The sequence below is a fragment of the Excalfactoria chinensis genome, chromosome 15 (genome assembly GCF_039878825.1).
Source record: "Excalfactoria chinensis isolate bCotChi1 chromosome 15, bCotChi1.hap2, whole genome shotgun sequence".
Taxonomy (NCBI): Eukaryota; Metazoa; Chordata; class Aves; order Galliformes; family Phasianidae; genus Excalfactoria; species Excalfactoria chinensis.
In genome coordinates this window covers 9,172,425-9,186,784 of record NC_092839.1, presented here as the reverse complement: position 1 = coordinate 9,186,784, position 14,360 = coordinate 9,172,425, and the positions used below count along the sequence as shown (strand labels likewise).

Below are 14,360 nucleotides of genomic sequence, written 5' to 3'. Positions count from 1 at the left end.
TGTCAGGTTCCATCAGTGACTGAGCACAAAGGTGTCTCTCTGGTGTGATGGGCTCCTCAATGGGAGTCATCTATAAATCCTATGCTCCTGTTAGATGAGATGTAAATCTCCCTGCCTGCACTTAGAGCCACTGAGTATATCACGGCGGGAGGTAACGACAGATTAAGCCCCGTGACATGTTTTATATGGAGATGAAGAGAAGAAATAAATTCCATGGTGCTGCAGGATCCCAGCAGGGCAGGCTCTGGGTGGCACAAGAACAGCCACAGCCTGCCTGGGGTTTCCCTGCTGCTCCCAGGTCCTCCCCTTGCATTTGCAGGAGCTCTGCCAATATGGGGGCAGGTGGCTCATCCCAAGGGACAGCCACATCCCATCCGTGTCCCCAGAGGTGCAATTCACCATCTCCCTTCTCAGCCGAGCAGATCGGTTTTTCTCTTTCAGATGCCACATGGGAAGCTCTGTGGGCCCTTCCTGAGTGTTGAGCAATAGAGTCAGGAGCTCCATCCAACACTGCAGCTCCGGTGCTTACCACAACCTTCAGGTTACTGGTGAAATTATTTGTGTTGGAAGATGGCAGAATCACCGAGGGATTAGTTTTCCACTGCAGTAATTACCCAGCTCCTTAATCTGTTGCTTTCTCCTCTTTCTAAGCCAGGGCTCTGTATATAAAGGCTGGTGGGAGCTGCCTGCAGCTGATTGCTTCTTTGTGTCCCTGCAGCCTCCAGAGCTGGGTGCACGCTGTGCCATCCATGACCATGCTGTGGTGTGTTTTGCTGCTGGGGGGCTGCCTGCCAGCATCACAAAGTGCTGGGGGCCCGGATGCCATCCTTAGGATGGATGTTGGAACCATCAGCCGCGGTAAGCTGGGGCAGGGATGTGTTACCAGCCCTGTTCTATGGAGGTGATGAGTTCCCTCTGCTCCAGCACTGTCCCCCCCAACCCTGGGGCTGCAGTGCTGAGCCCCTTGTGTGAATATTCCAGCGGTCTCCACTGTGCTGAATGAGAGTGATGTTCTCCAGAAGCTGGTCGAGGGAGTGACAAAAAAGAAGGCAACCACGAAACCCATCAAAGGCATCTCTGGGTGAGTGATGCTCGGCAGCCTTTCACCGGGAGCCTGAATCTGGAAAGCACAAAATAAAAGCAGAAGGTTTGGAAGTGTCAGCCCGGAGGCAGAAACAAATCACTCCCTGCTAACAAGCGTGATATTAAAGGCGGTGATTTTCTGCATGGCTGTGTCTGCAAAAGGGAAACCATAACTTAGAGGCAACAAAGCTTGTTGGCTTTTGCTTCCAGCTTGGGGGGGGTGGGAGGACCGCTGTCCGGCAGTACCTCTCTCCCTATGCTTTTCTTCTCTTTTCCCCCAGGCTGAAGGTGATGGAGCTCCGTGCCACAGAGGTTGCACTATGGCTCTCACCCACTGTGGGGGTCTCTGTGGCTGTGCCGGTCCGGATGACCCTCACAGGGAAAAGGTGGGGGAATGGCACATGCAGGGGCTGCTGGAAGGCTGGCTATCCTGTGCTGATGATGCTCTGTCCTGTGCAGCTTTGTAGGAGGAAAAATGGAGATCCCGATGGCTGCCAACCTGAGTGCCAGCAGTCGGATGGTGCAGGACATGCAGGGCTATCCACAGCTTAGTGCCAGGCGCTGCCACGTGGCACTGCTCCACAGCTGGGCCAACCTGCCCCACCGGTGAGGGGGGTCAGTGCCCAGCAGTGGGGTTCTATAGAGCTCAGGCTCTTTTCACTACATCTATTCTTTTATTGAAGACCCTGCTTTTTTTTTCAGTATGAAACCCCAGATGTTTTATGGTTGAATCCAGGCTGGCCCTATCTGTGTCATTCCATGCAGCACCCATTTTTGGCCAAAGCCTTTGTGGAAATGCTTTGATGCTTTCAGGCCTCGAGCCTTTTTGCTTGTTTAAAGCTAATGGCATCCCTGAGAAAAGCTTTCTATGCAGGGAAATAACTCCCACTGCACACCATACCAGCTGGGTGTCCTTAGCACCTGCCTTCCTGATGTTTCAGTCTGCAGTCGGCACACACTGCCTTGTGGCTCTGCTGGTTGATGGTGTGTTCTCTTTGCCCAGCATGCTGCCCCTGATCATGAGCAAGTTCCTGGATAGCACCCTCCGGAGAGCACTGCACGGCCTGGTGAGTGCTGCCTGGTGCTGTACGGCATCTCCTTGGTGTGTTCTTACCCCTGTTCCTGCTCTGCTGCTTCTCACTGCTCTGGTAGAAGTGAGTGGATCAGCTGGTGTGTGTGTGTGTGTGGGATGCTGGATTTGGGCATAAATCAGCCAAGGTGAGCCTGCCGGGGTAATTAGGAGCAGAGGGTGCCAATGCCTTGTGGTAGGAGCTGTGCTCCCCCCTGGAGCTGCCGTGCATGGTGCTCTCACAGCTCTCTTTTCACCCTCCAGCTGTGTCCAGCCATGGACATGGTGCTTGACTTCGTGAATGCAAAGTTTGCCGCCATGATGTGTAAGTTGGCATCTGTCTGTGCATCCACCCACCTGTCCACCTCTCCATCCACAACCCCCCTCCCATTAAGCCCTTGTGTCCCATCCCACCCCCACACCTGTGTTGGACTCAGGTAACTCCCCAGTGGGGTCACATGTGTCCCTGCTCAGGCCTGGGAGTGTGTGGCACTACCTGGCATCGCCAGCACTGACATGGAGCTGCTGTAGTGCTGTTGGCATGGCTCTGCTAAGCCCCCCCACCTTCCTGCAGATGCAATTCCTCTTGGGAACGCTGGGATGCTCCAATATGCCCTGCTGAACACCCCCGTGGTGAGAGAAGATTTCATCCAGCTGGAGCTGAAGGTCAGATGCACCCGGTCCACTGTGCACAGGCCAAATACAGACCCTGGAAGTGGATCTGTGCTGACGTGGCTTTGTCTGTGGGCTCTTTCAGGCCACTCTCCACAGCAAAGAGGGAGAAGAGGTTGCACTGCTCTCAGATCTGCCCCCTCTCACTTCTCTGCCACCGAAGAGGGAAGCAGCCACTCAGCTCATCTTGGCTGCGAGCTTCCTGAGTGCCGAGCTCTCCATCATGCAGACGTTCTTCGGCCTGAACATCACCAATGGCATGGTGGGGTAACACCATGGGGCTGCTGCCTTCTGCAGCCCCTCCCCACATTGATTGTCCCAGCTTACATGCCTTCCATCCCTGTGATGTCCTCAATAGGTTCTGGGGCTTCTTCCACTGGTGACCACAACGCTGAGAGCCCTCATTCCTGAGGTGGGTGGACTTAGTGCAGTCCTGCTGCTCTCTGGCCACCTCAGGCCATTGATGTTGTAAGTCAGCTTGGTGCTTTTTGTGTTCCATTAGCAAAAGTGGTATAAATAACACTGATGAGCAGCGTCACCATGGACTTTGGTGAATGGTCCTGATGCTCAGCAGCTCCCAGGGCGGAGAGCTGGGAAGAAATAGGAATGTCACCCTCTGCTTGGTTTTCCCCAGACCTCCAGCATGCTGCCTCCATCACAGCCAGTGGTGATTGAAATGCAAGAGACACAACCACCGCTGGTGACAATAACCCAGGAGAAAAGCACCGTGCACCTCTTCAGCACTGCTGAGTTCTGGGCTTCCAGTCCTGGCTCTGCTCCTGGATCCCTCTTTGTCCTGGATGTGGTGAGCTGAAGCCTTTGGCAGCGTTGGTGGGATTTGGTCACTACTGAAGAGGGGCAGCAGGAGGTGTGGTTGAGGGGCTGGAGCTGATGCTGAGGACCTGCTTACACGCACACATATCACACTGGGGATCCGCTCCCCTTTTCTCCCTGCAGCACTCTGAGCTGGGTGTGCGGTTTGCTGTCGCAGAAGAGAGGCTACAGTTCTCCCTGACACTGCACAGGTAACAGCTCAGGTCTGTCTGCCCAGTGCCACAATGCTGCAGTGGGGCAGTGCTGCAGAGGGGCAATGGTGCTGGGCAGCAATGTGTCTCGCACCTAGCAGGTGCACTTCCATCTCCCTGCATGGGTTTTTGGTGGTTGATACTAACAGCTATGGGGGTCCTGGAGGAGTGTGAGCTGAGGCCGAAGGAGAGCTGCAGGGCAGGGCAGTGACCCCATGCTCCTGTCCCCACAGCCTGTCTCATGTGGCCGTGGTGAACTCCTCCATCGGTGCATTCAATGTGAGTCCTGCAGGGTGCGGGCATGGCTCTGCTCTGTGGGTCTGAGCACAATTCCCTCCCCTGAGCCTGGTCCTGTTTCTTTCATTACTAATAGCAAATGTATTAAAACACTAAAGAAAGCCAAACAGAATGCTGAAGATGAACATTTCAAGGGGAGGTGCTGTAAATGATAAATGAACTCTCAAAACCATTGAGCACAACTGCTCAGACCCTTCTCTCTGCTCACAATGCACCCTGTGCATTCCTGGGAGGTCTGGGCCATAAATGACAGCTGGGCTGTCCCACACTGTGTGTGCCGGGTGCTCCAGCACCCAAATCCTGCTCCAACCCCATCACAGCAGCAGAGTCACGCGGGGGGTGGATGTGAACAGGGTCGGTCTGTCTGTCTGCATGGGGCTGGGTGGCGAGAAGGAGGCACTGGGTACCCACAGTGCTGCAGGTGTGGGGAAGGAGAGCCTTTCTGACAGCTTGCAATGAAATTTAGGAATTCTCCAATGTTCCCATTCATCTCGGGGGGGGCTGTGCAATTTTCCTGTGATTTGAGGCCTCACCGGGGGAATTAATGGAAGGGAGCCTGCCAGGTGCGGCTGCTGGCATTCGGAAAGATGGGCTGCGTCCATCACCACGCTGTGTTCCAGGTGCTGCCGCTGAGGGGAGTCCTGGCAGACATTATTCATGTGGCTTACGTGCCATCCATCAACAGTAAGCATGTTACAGCTTCATCAGAGGGCTCGAGTTGTGCGCAGGGAAAATGGTCCTCATTTCTTTGCCCGTAGCCTGTTGTTATCTGCTTTTGGGAGTGGCATTGGCTGGTTGGCCTTGCCCAGGGGGGACAGAGAGTGATGGGCACAGGGAAGCTGCTGGTGGAGCAGTTATCCCATAGCAAAACATGATTAAAGCAGCCTGCCATAGAGCATCCGTTCATCTGCTGAAGTCCTATGGAAAGTATGCCAAGGGACAGGATCTCATTTGTGCTGCTGTACCCAACCCAACATGTCAGCACTGCCTGCTGTCCCCTGGGTCTGGTGCCTATGTTCTGCCCCTGACAACCCCCATCACCACTTGCAGGAGCACTGCGAGGAGGAGTCCCACTGCCCCCATTGCTGGGCACCCCGTACCAGCATGTGGAGCTCAGGCAGATACAGGTAAGCACAGTGTGGGGATCTGGGCACCCCAGGTGGCTGAGCCCTCATTCTCCACACTGACTGCAGTGGAGTGATGGAGCTCTGCCTGTTGCTTTTCCTCTTGAACCCACAGGGTGGGCTGGTGCTGGATGTGCCTGTGGTGGAGCCCTGATGCACGGGGAGGGATGGCTGCACTCCTGGGAGCTCCTTGCTCTCCCCTTGGCTTTTCAGTCTCTGAGCTAAAATAAAGACAGCATGTTGCCCAGTGATGGACTCTGGTACTGCTGGGTGTTCCAGAGGAGGTGCAGGTTGGATTTTAGGGGATATTTGTTCTCCAAAAGAGTGGTGATGCACTGGCACAGGTTGCCCAGGGGGGGTGGGGGGCCACCATCCTTGGAGGTGCTCCAGAGCTGTGGAGATGTGGCACTGTGGGATGCAGTCAGTGGGCACAGTGGGGTGAGTTGTGGTGTGTTTTAGTATTTCAGGAGCACCTCCTGCCACAGCCATCGGCTGCACTGCAGGTATTGATGCCGAGCATATCGCTCACTTATTGCTGGATAATTACCTGTCATTAGGAGATCAATAAACAGCTTCGATCCCCATTTCATCGAACCGACACGAGTTGAACATTTGTTCCCGGTGTCAGGTGGCCGGTGTGGAATTCAGATTGTATTTATTTGACAAAAAAAATCATTGTTTTTTTAAGAAATTGTCCCAGAGGGCACCACGCTGCAATGCTGCCTCTGAAAGCCCCATTTGTTTTCCCCTGCGTGGTGCTGGGTGCTTGGGGGGAATGGGCTCAGTGTATTTGGGCAGCGGTCACAGCTCCCCATGAGGTCTGTTATGGTGTTGCTACAGTTCCTGCCCTCCTCAGTGCCATGCAAACATTCCCAAGGCCAAAACCATTTAAAAAAAGCAGAGAAAAAGATCTTCCTTATTGTTCTTGCGTTAGCTAATCCAGGACCAAAGCCTTTGGGTTTGGATTTCTCTAAGATGAAATACAGATCTGGACGTAGCTCTCTCCAAGGAGAAACCAGAGCTGTGCATCTCAGGTGGCACCCATTTAGCCTGCCATAAAGCATGTCATACAGTGCCAGGCAGTGCTATCACGTAACCCATTGCAGCCTGCTGGGTGCAGCTCAGAGCCATTGGGCCCCTTCCTGATCTGGGGACAATGCAATTCCCTCTGAGCTGAGGCAAAAGGGGTTGGAGGGGGGGGCCCACACCCCAGTGGTGAGGGGAACCCAAGTGCTGCCACCAGCTCCATCTGTGACCCTAAAGCTGTTGCAGTCCCAGTAGCCCATTGCCCCATGGTCACAGCATTGCCCACCTTCAGGTGATGCCTGCTCTGCTCATGTCAAGGTCTCCAGGGCTGGTTGGGGTTGCTGTTGCCCACCCTCATCTCTCATCTCCCCACCGATCCAGGCATCAAAGAGATATTCATCCTTTTACTTCTCCCTTTGTTCTGCTTTACTCTGTGTGTCTGCCTTCCCATGCTGATTTGGCTCCGAGTTCTGCGGGCTTTAAGAATCACTTTGGTGAGAGCTGGACCTTGAGATGTCATTCTCTTTATGGGAACCTGTGTTGGTTTATCTAAAATATTTGGTCGTCAGAGACCTCTGCATTCAGTGGTGCGAAGCCCCGTTGCAGTCAGGTCTAAAAGGTCACTGCACAGGAGCTATTCCCCAACACCCAGCACCTCGTGTTGACCATCATTGGATCTTTCTTTACGGTCGGTCAGTCTTCCCAGCATGATTGATTGCCCAAAGAGTGAAGCGGTTCAGGAGGGATGACAACATGATACCATCTTGTTAACACTCTCTTCCATCATATCAAATGCCACGATCTGGCAATGACAGCCCAGCTTTGTGCTCCGGGGGTGTCTGACCGATCGGGTTGCGGCACAGTGACAGCTCCATAAGTACTTTGGCACCTTTGTCATCCCCTCCTTGGCCCCTAGCTAAGGTATTTCTTAAAGCTGGAATTAACGTGTGACAGAAGCTGGCTAATCTCCTGGAAATACTTATTTCCAAGTTTGCAGAAAGTATTAACTCTGAGCAAGCATTTTTCTGGGCTATTACTCCTCCGTGCTGGGGATCAGCCCGTCTAACCCTGTTCTTAATCATCACCGCAGCAGAGTGAATAGTTCACAGCTGTCCCCTGGGCTGGATGGTGTGACCTTTCCCAGGAGCAGGGTGCAAGGTGCAGGCCTGCAGTGGGGCTGTGTGGGTCACAGTTGGGGCACTGCTGCTGCGGTGAAGCTCAAAGAGCAGCTCCACAGCACTGGAGCCAGTAGTGAGGGGACAAGGAGAGAGCCAGGGTGGCTGTGGGTACACATGGCATGTGCTTTACTTGCATGAGAGCTCATCTCACCTCTGGTCCTGCAGCACATGGAGGTAGTGATGGGCTCAGAAGTGTTGTCTGAGTCTACAGTCAGATGGAATCTATAAGCTCAGGGTATCCATAAAGCCATGACACCTCACCCATATGCCCTATGGTGGTGCCACCACTCCCTGCCAGTTCAATGCCTCCTTCTGCTCAACTACCAAACATGTTCTGAGCCATTCAAGTCACTGTTGGTAAGTGCTGGGTAAGGCCACACAGGCTGTAGGCACATCGGGTCTTGCCTTTCAGGCACGATGAATACCCAGCTCTGATACCAGCCCCATGGACTGCCATGGCATTGGGATGGGTGCTGTATGGCTTTTCTTCAACATCCCTAACATAAGGTACGTACACACTGCATGGTCACCTGGTGTTCTGACACAGCTTTCAGACAAGGGCTAAATTTCATATGGAAATAAAAGAGTATTTTACCTGGGCATGACTTTACAGCCACGTCCACACCTTGATACAGCCCCAAACCACACTGTTCTATCCAGCTGCAGTGCGTGCACATCCCATGAGCACTGGCACCCAGCATTGGACTGACGTTTGCTGCTACACCTATTGGTTGTTGCTCAATAATTTACCCAACTCCTAAGATCTGTAAGGAAATATTTGCAGTGGAAGTCACCAGAAACCATGTCTTGTTTGTTTTGCTCCTCGCTCATTCTTCTGGATGCCCTCGGTGACATCGTTTGCCTCATTCCTTCTGAAAAGTTCTGTATATAAGGATGCATTGCTGTGGGTCATCTGCAGAAGGCAGGGGCAAGTGGCTGGAGACATCCTTGCTCTGCAGAGATCAGTCAGGTAAGAGCAAAATCGTTCCTCAAACAGCATGCTCGTAGCTTCTGCTTCTGCAAACCTCAGTGCTTCCCAAAGGGGAGGCCTTGATGTTAGCTTACGACTGTGGACTTTATAACAAAAACTGTTATTCTTGCCTGCAGCAAGAGGTGAAGCGATGCCAGGAGCTTTCTCTCTGCTTTTGTCTTCCCTGAGAGTCATTCCTCCTTTTCTATCCTTCTTCCTCCTCCTGTTTCCTGCAGCCATCAGCTGGTGCTCACTGTCCAGCACTAACCTGACGGCAACTGCTTCCTCCACTTAACCAGGACTGAAGATGGGTGTGCTCTGGGTGGTTTTCCTCACTTGTGGCCTGCTCGGCTCTTCTGAAGGACTTCTTGGCAGCGCCCCGGTGTCTGCCAGGCTGGATAAAGATGTGCTAGAAAGTGGTGAGTGTTTGGAAGGGACGGGATTTATCTTCATTTTGAGGTCACTTCTGCTCTTTCTGTCTCTTGACCACATTCAGAAAATCAGAATCTGATTCAGATCTGTTCAGGCTGCAATGACAATGCATTTGTTAAAGCACTTTGAACATGGCACTTAAGATGCTGTGCTGAGGCTGCAGCATCACCCTTGTGTAAAAGGGAGAAAAAGGGGCAGAGATGAGGGGATCAGTCAGGCTGACACAGAATATTTGTGTGCTGGGTGTGCATGGCTCACGGTGACCTCTCATCCATTTCTTCAGCCATTACAGGGTCACTAGCCAACGGCAACCTTCTCCAGGGGCTACTGGATGGTCTGCTTGGCCCCAATGGACTTCTTGGTGGTCTACTTGGTGGCAATGGACTTCTTGGTGGTCTGCTCGGTGGCGACGGACTTGTTGGTGGTCTCCTAGGTGGTGATGGTCTTGTGGGTGGTCTCCTTGGAGGTGATGGTCTTGTGGGAGGTCTCCTTGGAGGTGGTGGACCTGCTGGTGGTCTCCTTGGAGGAGATGGACCTGCTGGACCTGTTGGTGGTCTCCTTGGTGGTGATGGTCTTGTGGGTGGTCTCCTTGGAGGCGGTGGACCTGTTGGTGGTGTCCTCGGCAATAAAGGTCCTGTGGGTGGTCTTGTTGGCGGCGATGGACCTGTTGGTGGTCTCCTTGGAGGAGATGGACCTGCTGGACCTGTTGGTGGTCTCCTTGGTGGTGATGGTCTTGTGGGTGGTCTCCTCGGCGGTGGTCTCCTTGGAGGAGCTGGTAACCAGGGTCAAGGCTCACTTCTTGGAGGAGGTCTTCTTGGCAAGGATGGTCTGCTGGGCACCGTGCAAGGACTCACAGGGTAAGTGAGAGTGGTAGATGTGCCTCCAAGCAGATCTCCATCACTGGCCATGCTTGTGGTCTGGACATGGCACCTACCTCCTCCTCTTTGGGCGAATTCATAAATGAGGGTTGGGAGTTTCTGCCATGAGGCTGCATGAAGCTGGTCCTGGCTAAAAGGGAGCCCCACTGGCCCAGGCTGCAGGGGACCCCAAGATCCCAGCTGTGTGGCCACAGAACTGGGGGCTGAGAGGACCCCTGGGAAGTAAGAAGTAGCAAATATATTATTTACTGCCTTTCCTTGTTCCAACTCCAGGCTGAGAATTGTGAACATCACTCTCCCCAAAATAACTCTGCGCTTCCTGAAAGGAACTGGTCTCGAGCTGAATGTCTACACTCAGCTGCTGATAGATGGCAATGGGTAAGGAGCATTCACTGGGGGCATAGAGCAGGGCAGCGGCTGCATCATCTTGTTGGAAAGCAGACGGCACCCTCTGAGATGTGTCCCCTTGGGCCATGCAGAGGCGTGGGCAGTCTGCTCCAGCTCCAGGTGGAAGCAAACATCACTGCAAGAGTGCGGCTGGTCCAGGACAAGTCAGGGGCTCTCAGGCTGGTGGTTGAAGACTGCAAGACCCTTCTTGGAGACATCAATATCCGTGTCGGGTAGGTCTGTAGGGCAGTTTTGGTTCATATTTTGGCACTGATGGACGACCCTGGATGGTGCAAATAGGGCCTCATATTTCTCTTGTTCAAAGTACACTTACTTTCTAGCTTATTTGCTCACTCTTCTCTTATTTTGTTTCCTGTTTTCTTGTTACCCAGACCCAAAGTGCCACTTGTACAAAAAACTTTAAAGAGCGTCCTTGGGAACGTGCTGCCCAGGCTGGTAAGTCTGGGCAAGGAGTGTCATTGCTGTGGGTGGCAGGGGCTGTTTGCACAGCTGCAGGCTCACCTGGGACACCCAGCCCCACTGCCACCACGGCCCCTGGAACGTGAGCAATGTGCTCATGTGATGGCTCCTGTACACCTGTGGCAGTGGCAATGCTGAGCCCTGCCCCACACTCATGCAATGCCAGTGAGAGCAGGAGGGGGTGACGAGCCCCCATCCCCAGTGACACCATGCAGCTATGCTGCTGTGTGCTGGGGGCCCTGACACCCTTCTGCCTCCCCAGCTGTGCCCCGTCGTTGACACCGTGCTGGGCGTCGTGAACTCATTGCTGGGCTCTGTTACCTGTAAGTGCTGGCAGCCCCCTCCCGTCCATGTGCCCCACTGAGATCTGCCCTGTACTTAATAGTTTTTGCTGCAGAACAGTGCTCACAGCCCCTTGTCTGGATGGGCTGGCTGCAAGCAGGGGCTGCCTACAGTGCTGGGTCTTTGGGGACCACAGTACTTGTGGGCAGCTCTTCCTTGTGGGTTAGGAGACCTCCTCCCTGTGTCTTGCAGCTGTGCTCCCTCTGGGAGCTCTGGGAAACCTCCAGTACACTCTGTCCTCCCTTCCCATCATTGGTGACAAGTCCATCCAGCTGGATCTGAACGTAAGTGCTGCCTTTGAGTCGCTGGCTTTGGGTAATTGACCTCTGTGGGGTGGCTGCTTGTGGAGGAGTGCTGGTACACAGCTCTATGGCAGGGTGCTCACAGAGCAGCACAGCCCAGCCAGCTCCGTGCTCCTGCCACCGCTGGGTCTATGTCAGTTCCATATTTGCTGATCCTTGAGGGCACCATGAATCAGACCAGCTGGAAGCTGGCTAATTAAACATAATTGCAGTGCTCATTGTGTCGTTCATCAGAAAAGCCCCGTGTTAGCATTTTGTTCAGGAGCAATGGGTCGCCATTTATAAGAAGGTTCCGTTTGTAAGCGGTTTGTAAAAGTTGGGAATGTAATTAATAGGGATTATAATTGCACAGGAAGGATTGTCAGTGTGTCTTCCTGATCAGCGGATGTCACAGAGCTTTACACAGAGAGCTGCAGCGAATGCAACCACTGCCTGTGCCAGAGCAGTGGAAAGCAGCAGTGCATTGATTATTGGGAGCTGATTGATGACACGGGTGGCACCGCTCGTGTCAACCTCCTGCCCTGCTCTGTCCCTGCAGCTCCTCCTCAGAGATGCAGAGGGCAACGTGGTGGAACAAACAGGAGGTCTGTCGGTGCCCGTCACTCTGCCACCAGCTGCGGGTCCTGGGGCACAGCTGGGGCTGTCGCAGGGCGTGCTGGGTGCTGTGCTGGCATTGGCACAGCGGCAGGGAGCCTTCAGCATGGACATCTCCAGCTCAGCGGTAGGTCAGGGCAGGGATCAGGGGTGCTCCCACCACCCCCCAGCATCCAGACTGACCCCCATCACCTCTCCTACAGGTGCCCAGCAGCATCCCGCTGACCACCTCAGCCCTGCTCACAGCCTTCCCCCAGGTCAGCCCCCTTTGTATTATCGGTGTTATCTGTGTTTCTGAAGCCCCAACCCTAGACATGCCATGGCTCTGACTGCATCTCTCCCTCCAGCTCAGCACCGTATTACCTGGGTCATTGCCCCTGGCACTGCGTGTGCGCCTGGCTGACACACCTGTGGTAGCCCTGAGGGACGGGAAGGCCACTGCCACTCTGCGAGCAGCCATCGATGTCCTCGCACAGCGCCCCGGCTTCCCCCCACAGACCCTCTTCAGCCTGGACTCGGTGAGTGCCCAGAGCCACTGCCTGCCCTGCACACCAGGAGTGCACTGCCCAGCCCCGCTGCCATCCCCATAACTGCACAGGTGAAACTTTGGTGAATAACTCCATATCCTGGGTGGATATCTGTGATGCCAGCAGTCCAAAAAATGTTATTTCTAAGCACAGACAGGTGTTTTTTTTTTTCATGGCCCGAGTCACTTCCAAATATTCTGGGTTTTCTCTGAAGGGAAATAACTTCTTTTTTTCTATTGTCACAATGGCAGGATATCGTGCTGGACATCACCCCATCTGTCTCCGGTGGCCGTCTGCACACTGCTCTGGCTGTGGACAGGTAGAGCCCTGTTGGGGGCACAGGGGCTGGGTCTGACCATGGGTAACGGGGATGTGATGTGGGTGTGAAGGGCTCAGAGCTGCCCCAGTGCCGACCTCAGATGAAGAGCTTGTCTGAAGTCAGGAGAGACTTTGGAGTTGTTTCCATTCTACCTTTGTGTGGATAGGATAGGAAAAAATTCTAGGATCGGAAAACTTCTGGACCAAAAAGGGTGTGAGAATTGCTCAGAACGCTCAGTGGCAGATACTCCAGTGGCACTCTTTGTTTTTCTCTTTTGCAGGGTCAATCTCAGACTGGCATCCTCACAGCTCGGCTCCATCAACGTAAGTACACGGCGCAGAGCTCAGCTCTCTCCATCACCTCCACTCTGGCTCTGACTTGTCCCTCCTCCCACTGCAGGTCTCCCGGCTTGAAGGATGGGTGAAGAACATCCTTGCAGCTGCATACGTGCCTGCTGTTAACGGTATGGCGGGGGTGAACCCCCCCTTCCAGCCCATAGCCCCCTCCCCAGCTGGCACTTCTGGGGTTTCATCTCTGATGAGCTTCTCTCTTGGTCTTGCAGATGCTGTGGGGATGGGGATCCCACTGCCCAACGTCTTCAACACCAGTTTCGAGAACGGCCAGGTGGACGTGGCTGATGTAAGACTCACATCTGTGCTGGCCCCATCCCAAGGAGCTGCTGTTCCTCCTATGGGGCCCCACTGTGCAAGGCTGGGCTGGTTGGGTGTAGGGAAGATTTGGGGAAACCCAAGGGAGAACACCGACTCATTTTTATCCTTCTTCCTGGCAGAACACGTTTGTGATCAACCAGAGCAGAGAGCTCTAAAACCAGCTCATACCAGAGGAACCTCCATTTCACTCCTGGGTTGAGACAGACAATTCCCGGAGAGCTCTGGCCATCCCCAATAGCTTTATCTTTATTTTCTCCTGAGCACCATCTCAGGTTATCACTGTGGTCCCAGAGAGAAGGCTGCTTCTGCTCTGTCCATCCTGCTGCAGCCCAACCTGCGGTCTGGAGATGCTGCTCAGCTGCTCAGTGTCATGGGGGACTTTCCGTGGCCAATTCTAACACCCAAAGTCTGGAACCGCAGCTGTTTAGCCATCAGTGTTGCTCTCAAATAGCTCTTTCAATAAAATCCTTCACTGCGTCAATATTTCTCTCTGAATATTCATTGGATGTGAGTCTCCAGCTGCCAGGGCCTGTTCATCTCTGCAGTGCCCCTGCACCATACGGCCATAGAAAAGCAAAGTCGTTTGAAGAGAGGGCTGTACCCATGGCAAAGAATTTAGTAAGCTGGCACTTTGGGGAACACGTTCCTGAAGCTCAGAGCTGTGGGTGGAGGCAGAACAGTTTGCTTGGAGCACAGGGAGCAGGGCTGAACCTTGATGGCAGAATAGGAGCAGAGAAGGTGGGCTGGGAAGGAGCACCACTGCTCGCCTTTGGAGCCAGGCACGAGCTGAGCTCTGCGTTCCCACTGCTTTGTTTCTGGATGTATTTTGCCCCTGTTATGGAAGATGCACTGGATAGTTTTAGCCCAGGTCTGAGCAATGTATTTTCTCTTGGGAAGGCATTAACCATCCAAGGCATCGGGACAAAAGCAATGCTGTGATCAGCAGGCTGACACCCAATCAGTGCTGCTCAGCATGCAGGTGCC

General features: G+C 53.8%; 2 protein-coding genes across 2 annotated transcripts; both read left to right on the top strand.

Annotated features, from left to right (window-relative positions):
* Positions 1–755: 755 nt before the first annotated feature.
* On the top strand, positions 756–5,424 carry BPIFB6 (BPI fold containing family B member 6). Its single transcript, XM_072349842.1, has 15 exons — positions 756–858; positions 982–1,081; positions 1,365–1,469; positions 1,543–1,689; positions 2,087–2,150; positions 2,417–2,477; positions 2,727–2,818; positions 2,910–3,086; positions 3,183–3,236; positions 3,459–3,629; positions 3,782–3,849; positions 4,083–4,128; positions 4,767–4,830; positions 5,197–5,273; positions 5,386–5,424. Exons 1-15 carry the CDS (start codon positions 756–758, stop codon positions 5,422–5,424), a joined length of 1,368 nt encoding a protein of 455 aa, XP_072205943.1.
* Positions 5,425–8,682: 3,258 nt separating this feature from the next.
* LOC140259326 (BPI fold-containing family B member 3-like) lies at positions 8,683–13,855 on the top strand. Its single transcript, XM_072350533.1, has 15 exons — positions 8,683–8,863; positions 9,160–9,733; positions 10,028–10,132; positions 10,234–10,374; positions 10,534–10,597; positions 10,884–10,944; positions 11,156–11,247; positions 11,804–11,986; positions 12,063–12,116; positions 12,207–12,377; positions 12,638–12,705; positions 12,986–13,028; positions 13,105–13,168; positions 13,268–13,344; positions 13,496–13,855. The coding sequence occupies exons 1-15, from the start codon at positions 8,752–8,754 to the stop codon at positions 13,529–13,531; spliced, it is 1,845 nt and encodes a 614-aa protein (XP_072206634.1). The 5' UTR covers positions 8,683–8,751; the 3' UTR covers positions 13,532–13,855.
* The last annotated feature ends 505 nt before the right edge of the window (positions 13,856–14,360 follow it).

Coding starts and splice junctions, on each gene's coding strand:
- LOC140259326 (XM_072350533.1), top strand. CDS start 8,752: ATGGGTGTGCTCTGGGTGGTTTTCCTCACTTGTGGCCTGCTCGGCTCT. Junction 8,864..9,159: donor TAAAGATGTGCTAGAAAGTG/GTGAGTGTTTGG, acceptor CCATTTCTTCAG/CCATTACAGGGTCACTAGCC. Junction 12,378..12,637: donor CCCTCTTCAGCCTGGACTCG/GTGAGTGCCCAG, acceptor TCACAATGGCAG/GATATCGTGCTGGACATCAC.
- BPIFB6 (XM_072349842.1), top strand. CDS start 756: ATGCTGTGGTGTGTTTTGCTGCTGGGGGGCTGCCTGCCAGCATCACAA. Junction 1,690..2,086: donor TGGGCCAACCTGCCCCACCG/GTGAGGGGGGTC, acceptor CTCTTTGCCCAG/CATGCTGCCCCTGATCATGA. Junction 5,274..5,385: donor TGGAGCTCAGGCAGATACAG/GTAAGCACAGTG, acceptor TTGAACCCACAG/GGTGGGCTGGTGCTGGATGT.